The sequence below is a fragment of the Neofelis nebulosa genome, chromosome 11, assembly GCF_028018385.1.
Source record: "Neofelis nebulosa isolate mNeoNeb1 chromosome 11, mNeoNeb1.pri, whole genome shotgun sequence".
In the NCBI taxonomy this organism is placed as follows: Eukaryota; Metazoa; Chordata; class Mammalia; order Carnivora; family Felidae; genus Neofelis; species Neofelis nebulosa.
In genome coordinates this window covers 53,449,537-53,461,962 of record NC_080792.1, presented here as the reverse complement: position 1 = coordinate 53,461,962, position 12,426 = coordinate 53,449,537, and the positions used below count along the sequence as shown (strand labels likewise).

General features: G+C 36.2%; 1 protein-coding gene across 2 annotated transcripts in view; it reads right to left on the bottom strand.

The window, feature by feature from the left end:
* The window catches only part of SMCHD1 (structural maintenance of chromosomes flexible hinge domain containing 1), a 235,126-nt gene that overhangs the window by 145,318 nt on the left and 77,382 nt on the right, over window positions 1-12,426 (bottom strand). For both annotated transcript variants that reach the window (XM_058692578.1, XM_058692577.1), the window contains exons 28-30: window positions 11,875-11,993; window positions 7,748-7,915; window positions 652-777 (exon numbers count right to left, since the gene is read on the bottom strand). In XM_058692578.1, coding sequence (XP_058548561.1) covers window positions 652-777; window positions 7,748-7,915; window positions 11,875-11,993 — 413 coding nt within the window. The remainder of the gene's footprint in view (window positions 1-651; window positions 778-7,747; window positions 7,916-11,874; window positions 11,994-12,426) is intronic.

Here is a 12,426-nt window from a genome sequence, read left to right as displayed (position 1 = left end):
CAAGCAGCTTCTCCCATTTCCCCTCACAGGAGGGCTTCCAACTCTGTACCAGGCATGCCAAGTTCCCACTAGAACCCAAGAAGCTGGCAATCCCAGTGCTCGTGTAAACAGGTGGTACCTAATCTAGGACTTCTTGGTATTAAGCACTATGTTTGCCCCCAAACATTACAAGGCGATACTCATGCTTGCCCCATATCCTAGAATATAACTCAGTATAAGTCTAGCAGCTATGCACAGGCCCTGGTAGCACTCCATAAGGTATGGAGGACAGGTACTCACATGATGCTTTTTGATCACCTTTAGCTTAAGTTTCTCAAGTAATGCCTATTCCTTAACCCATATTGTAGGTGACTATATTTGCCTTTACTCACTTTCTCAGTGTCATCTATTCATTCTAATCTGAAATCCAAATACATACTAGTATTGAAAGAATCATAACTGTAGAATACTGCCCCTTATTACATTGCTTGCAAGATATGAAGTTTAGTTCCTCAAAATAATTATGAAAAATCTTTAAGGTGATTCAAACTAAGCAATAATCAAGATTATGTAAGACTATATTTTTTAAAATATGACATCTAATAACATTATGACAATGAAACCCAAAATTTTAAGTAGACGAAAATTATGTAAGGATGTTTTAAAACTTACCTTTAAATTGTTAGCTTTCACAAGACTTATTTTGACCTGTGGTACAGGTGCTGGATTGTCCCACTGATCACAAAGTTGAACAATGAGAGGATTCTGTAATTCTCTTCCATTAATCACCGGAATGGACTAAAACAGGTATAAATATTTTCAAAAGCATTAAAGCATATGTGCCAAATGATATAATTACTACTTGTACACTTATTAAATGATCATTTAATTTCTCTTGGTTCTAATCACAAATGGCTTCTTCATCTATTAAAATAAACTTCTGAAAGTGAATTATATTGTCACCAGTGATCATCATCTTATAGAAGTAATTAATAATAATAAAAGTCCAAAAAAAAAGCATTTGACATTATGGCTTTTAACACATCCCTAAAAGTTACATATTAGAATGACTTCAATGGGGGCATCTGGGTGGCTCATTCGGTTGAGCGTCTGACCATTGATTTTGGCTCAGGTCATGATCTCATGGTTCATGAGATCAAGCCCCATGCTGGGCTCTGTGCTGACAGTGTGGATCCTGCTTGGGATTCTCTCTCTCCCTCTATATTTCCCTCCTGCAACTCGCACACAGTCTCTCTCTCTCCCTTTTCCTCCTTCTCAAAAATAAATAAATAAGCATTAAAAAAAAAAAAAAGGAATTACTTAAAAGCTTATCTTAGGTTCTCAGATTTAGCATTGGCTGTCTATGGTTTAGCTCCTCTGTCAAGGACAAGCACTCAGGCACTTTACATGAAGCAGTAATACACAGCTTTCTACCACTCATTAAACAGGACTAGAAAAGAGAGGGAAACAAACAAGAGACTCTTAATGATAGAGAAAATACATACATATGGGTTGACGGAGGAGGTGGGTGGAAGATGGGCTAGAGTGGTACTTAACGAAGACACTTATGATGAGCACTGGGTGTTGTATGTAAGTGATGAATCACTGAATTTTACTCCTGAAACCAGTATTGTACTGTATGTTAACTAAATAAAATTTAAATTAAAAAAAAGAAAATGCATACAAACATACATACATACATAAATAGGACTAGTTGCTGATAATCTATACAAAAACGCTTGTTTTTTTCCTCCATGTAATGGCTGTGTAATTCTGGGAATTTGCTTGTTGACCTATTTGTACTGAACATATCAAAGGAAACACAGTGCCTAGCAAAAAACCTGATGAAGTTCCAATCTTATGTATCATATTTTAAAAGCTGAAAAAAATATTGAAGAGAACTGACTAGTGAAAAAGTAAAATTGATTTATCATCTCTTTCCTATTAATAATGTTCCCTCTGCTTCCTCCAAGCCCCACTTTACTAGAGGTAGTTGGTTACCAAATTAGGAGGTTGCTAAAAGTGGGGAAAATACTAATGTGTTTTGAATAGGACTTAATTTTTCTTAAAAAAATAACTTTAAGACTAGTTTAGTTAAAATGCTTAACGATCACAAATTTTACATGGCTATAGTTGACTATATTCCATCTGCCAAAGTTTATTAAAAGCCTGAATTTAAAAAATCAATGACAGTTTCCAAATGCAAACATTATCATGGTACTTTATTCCTAAACACATTGTCTACCCATCACACAGTAATTACTTTTAAAGAATATTCTTTAATAAATGACTTGTAGCCTAAACTGTTAGTCACAGAGTTGTCTGAGAGAAAGTGTGTGTGTGTGTGTGTGGGGGGGGGGGGGTTGGGTGGGAGGAGGAAGTATCCAAAATCAAATGTTCATAATTACAAACCTCTACCACTTTCTAATATTGGAATGTAACTTAATGTTTCAGGATTTCAGATTCCTCATTTATAAAATAAGAATGTTAAAAAGTGCATAATGTTAAGACTAAATGAAAGAACATATGTGTATATTAATGTAACATTTATACGTTTTTTTCTATTTATCAGTTAGGTGTTAAATTAGTTCCCCTTTTCCACTTCAGATCCTATTAGGGGGGAAGGTAGGGTCAAGATTTAATTAGGACCTAACAGATACATTCAGAACATTTCATCCTAAAACAGCAGAATACATATTCTTCTCTAGTGCATATGGAATATTTTCTAGAATAGATCACATCCTGGGTCACACAAATCAGTCCTCGATATAAAAAGATCAAGATCATACCATGCATATTTTCAGATCACAACGCTATGAAACTTGAAATCAACCAAAGGAAAAAATACACGGAGGTTAAAGAACATCTTACTAAAGAATGAACGGGTTAACCAGGAAATTGAAAAAGAGATTAAAAAAAAAAAACACACATGGAAGCCAATGAAAACGAAAACACGACAGTCGAAACCCTGTGGGATACAGCAAAGGCAGTCCTAAGAGGAAAGTACATTGCTATTCAGGCCTATCTCGAGAATCAAGAATGGTCTCAAATACACAACCTAACCTCACGCCTAAAGAAGCTACAAAAGCAGCAGCAAATAAAGTCTAAAACAAGCAGAAAAAGGAAAATAATAAAGATAACAGCAGAAATAAATGATATAGAAACAAAAAAACCCAGTAGACAGATCAATGAAATTGAAGGCTAGTTCTTTGAAAGAATAATTAAATTGATAAACCACTAGCCAGACGTATCAAAAAGACAGGACCCACAAAGATAAAAATCAGTAACGAAAGAGGAGAGATCACAACCAACACCACAGAAATACAAACAGTTGTTAATACTATGAAAAATTTTATGCCAACAAACTGGGCAATCTGGAAGAAATGGACACACACGACCAAAATTCAAATGGTAAGAAATAGAAAATTTGAACAGGTCCACAGCCAGCAAAGAAATTGAATCAGTTATCAAAAATCTCCCAACAAAAAGAGAGTCCTGGGCCAGATGGCTTCCCAGGGGAATCCTATCAGATGTTTAAAGCAGAGTTACCTATTCTTCTCAAACTGTTCCAGAAAATAGAAATGGAAGGAAAGCTTCCAAACTCATTCTACGAAGCCAGCACTACCTTGATTCCAAAAACAAAGACCCCAATAAAAAGGAAAGTTATAGGCCAATATCCCTGATGAACCTAGATGCAAAAATTCTCAACAAGATACTAGGCAAATCAAATTCAACAGTATGTTAAAAGATTTATTCATTGGGGTGCCTGGGTGGCTCAGTTGCTTAAGCATCCAACTTCGAATCAGGTCATGATCTCACAGTTCATGGGTTCGAGCCCTGCGTCAGTTTCTGTGCTGACAGCTCAGAGCCTGGAGCCTGCTTGTGATTCTGTGTCTCCCTTTCTCGCTGCCCCTCTCCCACTTGTGCTCAGTCTCTCCCTCCCTCTCAAAAATAAACATTAAAAAAAAGAATTATTCATTATAGTCAAATAGAATTTATTCCTGGGCTGCAGGACTGGTTCAATATTCACAAATCCAACAACCTGATACACAACATTAATAAAATAAAGGATAAGAAACCTATGATCCTCTCAATAGATACAGAAAATGCATCTGACAGGAGCGCCTGGGTCGCTCGGTTGGTTAAGCGACTGACTTCGGCTCAGGTCATGATCTCACAGTTTGTGAGTTTGAGCACTGTGTCGGGCTCTGTGCTGACAGCTCAGAGCCCGGAGCCTACTTCAGATTCTATGTCTTCCCCTCTCTCTACCCCTTCCCTGCTCACGCTCTGTGTCTGTCTCTTAATAATAAATAAACATTAAAAAAAAAAAAAAAGAAAGAAAATGCATCTGACAAAATACAGCACCCTTTCTTGATAAAAACCCTCAAGAAAGTGGGATAGACAGAACATATCTCAACATCACAAGGCCTTATATGAAAGGCCCACAGCTAACTATCATCCTTAATGGGGAAAAACTGAGCGCTTTCCCCCTAACGTCAGGAACACAACAAGGAGGTCCACTGTCACCACTGTTGTTCAACATAGTACTGGAAGTCGTAGCCTCAGCAGTCAGACAATAAAATAAATAAAAGGCATACAAATTGGCAAGGAGGAAGTCAATCTTTCACTCTTCCAATATGACAAGATACTTACTCTACGTGAAAAACCCTAAAAACTCCACCAAAAAAACTGCTAGAGCTCATACATGAATTTAGCAAAGTTGCAGGATATAAAATCAAAGAAATAGAAATTAGCTGCATTTCTATACACCAATAACGAAGCAACAGAAAGAGATATCAGGAAATTGATCCCATTTGTAACTGCAGCAAAAACCATAAGATACCTAAGAATCAACCTAACCAAAGAGGTTGATTTGGATCTGTACAGTGAAAACTACAGAAAGCTTATGTAAGAAACTGAAGAAGACGCAAAGAAATGGGAAAACATTCCATGCTCAAGGATCAGAAGAACAAATATTGCTAAATGTCGATTAAAGTAATCTACACATTCAATGCAATCCCTATCAAAATAACACCAGCATTCTTCACAGAGCTAGATTCACAGAGCTATAATTCTAAAACTTATAGGGAACCAGAGAAAATCCCAAACAGCCAAAGTAATGTTGAAAAAGAAAACCAAAGATGGAGGCATCACAACTCCAGACTTCAAGCTGTATTACAAAGCTGTAATCATCAAGGCAGTATGGTACTGGCACAAAAACATATAGATCAATGGAACAGAATAGAGAACCCAGAAAGGAACCCACAAATGTAAGGCTAACTAATCTTTGACAAAGCAGGAAAGAGTATCCAATGGAAAAAAGACAGTCTCTTTAGCAAATGGTGCTGGGAAAACTGGACAGCGACATGAAGAATGAAACTGGACCACTTTCTTACACCATATACAAAATAAATCCAAAATGGATGAATGACCTAAATATGAGACAGGAAATAATCAAAATCCTAGAGAAGAAAACAGGCAAAAACCTCTTTGACCTCGGCCAGAGCAGCTTCTTACTAGACACGTCACCAAAGGCAAGGGAAACCAAAGCAAAAATGAACTACTGGGACCTCCTCAAGATAAAAAGCTTCTGCACAGCAAAGGAAACAGTCAACAAAACTAAAAAGCAACTGATGGAATGGGAGAAGATATTTGTAAATGATGTACTGGATAAAGGGTTAGTATCTAAAATCTATAAAGAACTTACCCAACTCAGCACCCCAAAAAACAAATAATCCAGTGAAAAAAATGGGCAAAAGACATGAATGGATACTTTTCCCAAGAAGACATCCAGATGGCACACAGACACATGAAAAGATGCTCAATCTCACTCATCATCACAGAACTACAAATCAAAACCACAATGAGATACCACCTCACACCTGTCAGAACGGCTAAAATAAACAACTCAGGAAACAACAGATGTTGGTGAGGATGTGGAGAAAGGGGGACAGTTTGGCCCTGTTAGCAGGAATGCAAACTGATCCAGCCTCTCTGGAAAACAGTACGAAGGTTCATCAAAAAATTAAAAATACAACTACCCTGTGACCCAGCAACTGCACTACTTGGTATTTATTCAAAGGATACAAAAATGCTGATTCTAAGGGGCACATGCACTCCAATGTTTATAGCAGCACTATCGACAATAGCCAAAGTTTGGAAAGAGCCCAAATGTCCATTGACTGATGAATGGATAAGATGATGTGGTATATATACACTACGGAATTATTACTTGGTGGTCAAAAAAAAATGAAATCTTGCCATTTGCAACAACATGGCTTAGGCTAAGAGAAATAAGTCAATCAAAGAAAGACAAATATCACATGATTTCACTGATGTGGAATTTAAGAAACAAAACAGATGAACACAGGGGAAGGGAAGGAAAAATAAGATAAAAAAAAAAGAGAGGGAGGCAAACAATAAGAGACTCTTAAATACAGAGCACAAACTGAGGGCTGCTGGAGGGGAGGTGGGTGAGGGGACAGCTAAGCAGATGATGGGAATTAAGGAGGGCACTTGCTGGGATGAGCACTGGGTGTTATATGTATATAAGTGATGAATCACTGGATTCTACTCCTGAAACGAATTACTACACTGTATTGTTAACTGACTTGAGCTTAAATAAATTTTTTAAAAACAGAATTAGGAAATTTTAGGAATACCAGACATTCAGTGATTACTTTTACAGCCTTATCTACATATAACCATTTCTCTAACATAATGAGAAATCAGTTTTTTTAAAGCTTCTGGATTTCTATGGTATCTGCAAATTAATCTTCTAAAAATCTTTTGAGTTAAACTGTCATTATTTTTAACATTCCCCAACACAAATCCATATAAAAAGATGAACATGTCAACATTTTTTCCACCTCAAAGGTAAACAATTATTTCATAATGTCATCAACCAACAAATCCTTTATTGACTTCATTAAACACAAAGTGTATTACTTATGTAGTATAAATGCTCCCAAATAAAAAAGCACTGGCTTTACAGTAAAACTCCTCAATCAACACATTACAGAAAAAAATTTTAGAGCTCACTGTCACCACTTGTTTATCTATTTTAAATTCACAAACCAAAAAGAGCAATCTCAAACTAGACCGATAAGCTCATCTTCCTTTAGAAAAGTATGTAAGCTGTCATACCAACAGGTAGAGCCCTGCTAGACCAAAACTGAAAACAAAAATCCAAATATTTTAAAACCAGAATTCTAAGCATTTAGTAAAAACTCAACAGATTTAACAGAAATTTGCAAGGTTTATACTTAAGATTTAACTATTTGTAAAGGAAGGCATGCCAATGTTTTCATGTGTATAATGACTTGATATCTGATGTGCTTTGTCAAACTCCAGAGAAAACATTTTAAGACGGTAGGACAGAACGATGAAACAAAATTGGGAAAAAAACAGTAACTGTTAAACCTGGGGATTCATTATGCTATTTTCACTTGTACGCATGTTCGAAAATTTCTGTAATAAAATTTTAAGGTGTGATTACACTCTTAAAAATTTTTTTTAATTTAAATTCTAGCAAAAATAACCCTGTACATTTCTCAGTGTTCAAGTTATTTCCCTATTCTTTAACAAATGAGGACACAAGTGATGAATTAAATAACAAAGTATTTAGAATATTACTTTGTCCTTTTGTTATTGTTACCATTGCTATTTGCTGTTACTTCAACAGTAAAATATATCTACCCACTCACAATCTGAAAGTAATAAGCCATGTGATAGTAAATTCTTTCCTTCAATCAAGGCAGTTACTTACCTCCTTTAATTCTGGCCAGTCTATAAGGAGAAGTTTTGCTGGTGGTCCAGAAATTAGCTGCACTCGAATAAAGTCAGAAAATTCACGCCAAGTAAAACAAAGATCCTTATTTCCAGGAGGGCCTGGAATAAATTTGATGCCTTTTACACTTATACTTTGTGTATTTTCCTAGTGAGGAAAGGTACATTGAAAAGAGGGATGTAATGTTTAGTTTAAAAAAAAAAAAAAAGAAAAAGAAAATGTTGTCATTAACCCACTATGCATACAGATATGTTTCCGCATATAACTAATGGCAAATAATTTGCACACATACCAATACTGGCATACTATCAAATTCACTTCCTTGAAAGGAGAAGCTGAATTTCTTTTATTGTGAGAGAGAGATCTAAAAGGTGCTATGTCTTTTTATCTCCTCTTTTCCTAATTAACCTCTTATTTCCACCATCTCCTTTTTATTCCCCAAACAGCAAAGTGTGTGCTTGCCCAATAGTGTGCTGCCCAAAAAGTGCGCTTTGCACTTGTTCTTTCCTGATGTTTGCAAAATTCTTTACCAATCTACATGGCCTTTCGTTAGGTTTCTGCATACAGGATACCTTAATCAGAGGGGTGTTCCCTGACTACCCTATATAATGGTACTGTTTCCACTACCCCATTTTATTTTTCTTATCCCTCATTTCCTACCTACTGCATGCTCTTCCCATTGTAAGGTGATCTCCAAGAAGGTAGGGGCTTTGATTTGTTACTGCCCAATATCAGGTTCACAGCATATTAATGGGAATCAATGAAACTAGTCTATAATTTCTGCTATGTGATGGAATGATATAAACTAATTCCATAGTGGCACGAGTACCCTAGTATTCATTTTAACAATGACCCTTAATTTTTTTAATTTTTTTTAATGTTTATTTTTGAGACAGAGAGAGACAGAGCATGAATGGGGGAGGGGCAGAGAGAGAGGGAGACACAGAATCAGAAGCAGGCTCCAGGCTCCGAGCCATCAGCCCAGAGCCTGATGCGGGGCTCGAACTCACGAACCATGAGATCGTGACCTGAGCTGAAGTCGGACGCTCAACCGACTGAGCCACCCAGGCGCCCCAACCGTTAACAATTTTATCTCAAATTTGTGATGAGCACAAATCTGTTCCATCAGATTGAAAAAAAATTTTTATGTTTATTTTTGAGAAAGAAAGAGAGAGGGGAAGGGGGAAGGGCAGAGAAAGGGAGGCACAGAATCCGAAGCAGGTTCCAGGCTCTGAGCTATCAGCACAGAGCTGATACAGCTCTGGAATTCACGGACTGTGAGATCATGACCTGAGCTGAAGTCGGACACTTAACCTACTGAGCCACCCAGGTACCCCTACTCCATCAGATGTTAATAATCAGCATTAAAACTTCATGTTTGACATTCTCAACTGTTTGTAGAACATTTTCTGTACAAAGACACTGCAAAATAATTAAACTTAATTTCCACTCAAACCCCAATGAGTTCAGAATTTTTCAATATCTGGAAAACAAATATTCATTAGTAAAACATACTGATAACTGAAAATATATAAAGTATAACCTAGAATTCCATATTTATTAGTGAATCATTAAAAGGCTTTTTGAAGACATGATTTCTTGTTTAAGTCCTGTTGGAAGTTATTCTGGTTTTACTTCCAATCTTGAAAAGGAAATTTGTATATGCATTTACAAACTGTAGATGAGTTCAAATAGAATTAAATATAAAATTCTGAAAGGTGCTATGGTCTAATGCTGAAATTATCAAAGGAATGTACTTCAGAATAGCAGTACATTTTATGCAAATGCAGAAATAATTTGAAGAATCAATAACATATTAAAACTACTTTTTATTTAGAAAAAAAACACTATTTTTTTTTTTTTTAATTTTTTTTTTTCAACGTTTTTTATTTATTTTTGGGACAGAGAGAGACAGAGCATGAACGGGGGAGGGCAGAGAGAGAGGGAGACACAGAATCGGAAACAGGCTCCAGGCTCCGAGCCATCAGCCCAGAGCCTGACGCGGGGCTCGAACTCACGGACCGCGAGATTGTGACCTGGCTGAAGTCGGACGCTTAACCGACTGCGCCACCCAGGCGCCCCTAGAAAAAAAACACTATTAAAAAAATAGTTTTAAAACAGAAGCCTCTGATTTTTTCTCTGTAGAGACTGGGGGTAGACTCCTGATGCTTGAAAACAAGTCAAGATAGTATACCTCAGTTGTAAAATGACAACAGGAAGAAAGTAAGTCACCTTGGCTGAAGAATAATGAGCTATGGAGAAAGGTGGGAGATTATGCTGTGGTAGGATACTTTAGGATATTTTAGCCCATACTAAGCAGATGAAGTCTAAATTTACAGTATAAAATGCTGATAGATCTAACAGGTGGCATAAAATGAGAAAGGAAAATGGACAATGGATTTGGTTAGGTGAAACGGAAAAAAAAATGATGAGTGCCTTGCCTTAGAATGACAAAAAAGGATGTGGAAACAGTATATACAACTCTTCCAAGGAGTTACACCATGGAAAGAAGAGAAAGAGAGCAACAGATGGACAGGGATTAGAGCCCAAGGATGTTTTGATGGGGGGGGGGGGGGGGGGCGGGTTATAATTTGTCTTTTAAGATGAGAGGTAAGACAGGGGTATCTTGGGTAGTTAAGTGTCCAACTCTTGATTTCTGCTCAGGCAATGATCTCACGGTTTGTGAGTTTGAGCCCTACATCAGGCTCTGCACTGACAGCACAGAGCCTGCTTGGGATTCTCTCTCTCCATCTCTTTGCCCCTCTCCCACTTTACGTACTCCCTCAAAATAAATAAATACACTTAAAAAAAAAAAAAGATGAGAAATATGACAGCATGTTTACGTGCTGATGGGAATCTAATAGGGAAAACTGAAGAGGCAGGAAGGCAGGTTATAATTTAGGAGAAATTATTGAATGAAGATGGGTGTCTATGCATAAAGTGATAGGAGGCACAGGTTGCTCATGCATACAGCAGAAACATAGTTATCTTCTGATTTCATATATACATATGGTGGAGATAAATAATGCAAAAACTTGAAAGTCAAACACTAAACTTTATCTTTGTAAAGTAAACAAAACATCATTAAAAGTTCTTTGGCACTAAGACATAGTGAGTTGTGTCGTGAGAACTAGAATACCATCAACAGATTAGTGAGAATAAGAAACTCTAGTAAGGAAGGGCAACAAAGAGACTACTCTTATGATTACTTTGTCAGGTTAAAGACTGTAATGGAGACTCTAAAAGGAAGAAGAGTTTTTAAAAAGCATTAAATGCCTTAAATGGATTCAGCTTTACTTGGGCCTTAGAATTCCTTTCTCACCTACTATGGCCTGGCAGGTTCCTTAAAGCCTGGACTCCCACATCTTTTTTTTCCCTGAGAGTTGTTTTTGATCTTTCCAAGCAGAATACATCATGTTTGCTTGTTTTAAACTGAAACGATTCCACTACAGTAATTTTTTTTCAAGCTAATCTCAAATAACTGCACAGCTGTAAATTTCCCCAATTTTTTCACTAGTATCCTGTTTAATGCAGGATGTAAGCACTACAATTTTATTTATTTATGAAAAACTACCTTTACATACATATCAAAATATTTATGGATGACATTTCATGTATGACATACCAATGTATGGATGACATTATTAACGTATGGAATTTGCTTCAAAATGATGGGGTGCCTGAGTGGCTCACTTGATTGGTTTCAGCTCAGGTCATGATCTCGCAGTTGGTAGGATAGAGCCCCACATTGGGCTCTGAGCAGAACCTATTTGGGATTCTCTTTCTCCCTCTTTCTCTATCCCTCCTCCACTTGTGCACGCACTCCCTCTCAAAATAAACTTAAAAAAAAAAAAAAAAAAAAAAAAGACATGGCGAAGTGGAAAGTGGTGATTATTGAGGCTGAGTGATAGAAACATGGGGATTACCTCTGCTATTCTATTTTTGCATATGTTTAAATTTGATCATAACAAAACCTTCTTAATCCCTTTTGTGACTTTGCATTGTTAACACCAAAATCAAACCTCTTTTGGTTATTTTAGTTTTTCCCAAATGTTGTTAAATGTAAACCAATGGCATAAGCCAACTGCTATGAAAAGTAATCATACCTGAAAAGTAGTTTTCAAATGGGAGCTGTCAAGTCCAACCCCAGCAATTCCCAACGCAGATAAAGAACTTGGTGAAAATGCTTGAATCTGATTTCCATACTGATCTGTAACTATTACAACTATATAAAAAAGGAAAGTTTAATTTTAACACTTAAAATTATGCTTAGGAATACCACTGTAATTTTGTTCTCTTATGTATTTTTTTGTAAAAAATAATACTTGTTTCTTATATAATCGCTACCAAAAAAAAAAAATCAACAATCTACTTAAGTATGCTTATATTTATTATATATAACACTATTTTGATGTTAATCGTTAATCTTACTACAAAATTTGAAGAAAATAATTCAATATTATTCTAATTCAGGTAATATTCTAAATGTAAGAAAAATAAACGTGAATTCACTGATACTTTTACTTTGCACTTTTAATTTAATAGTTTTAATGTTAACTATTATTATTCTAACAAAAACCAGTATTTTCCCAAGAAACTATTTTTGCCAAAATGATTTTAAAGTTATGTCAGCCTAGGCAAAGACAGTAAAAACACAG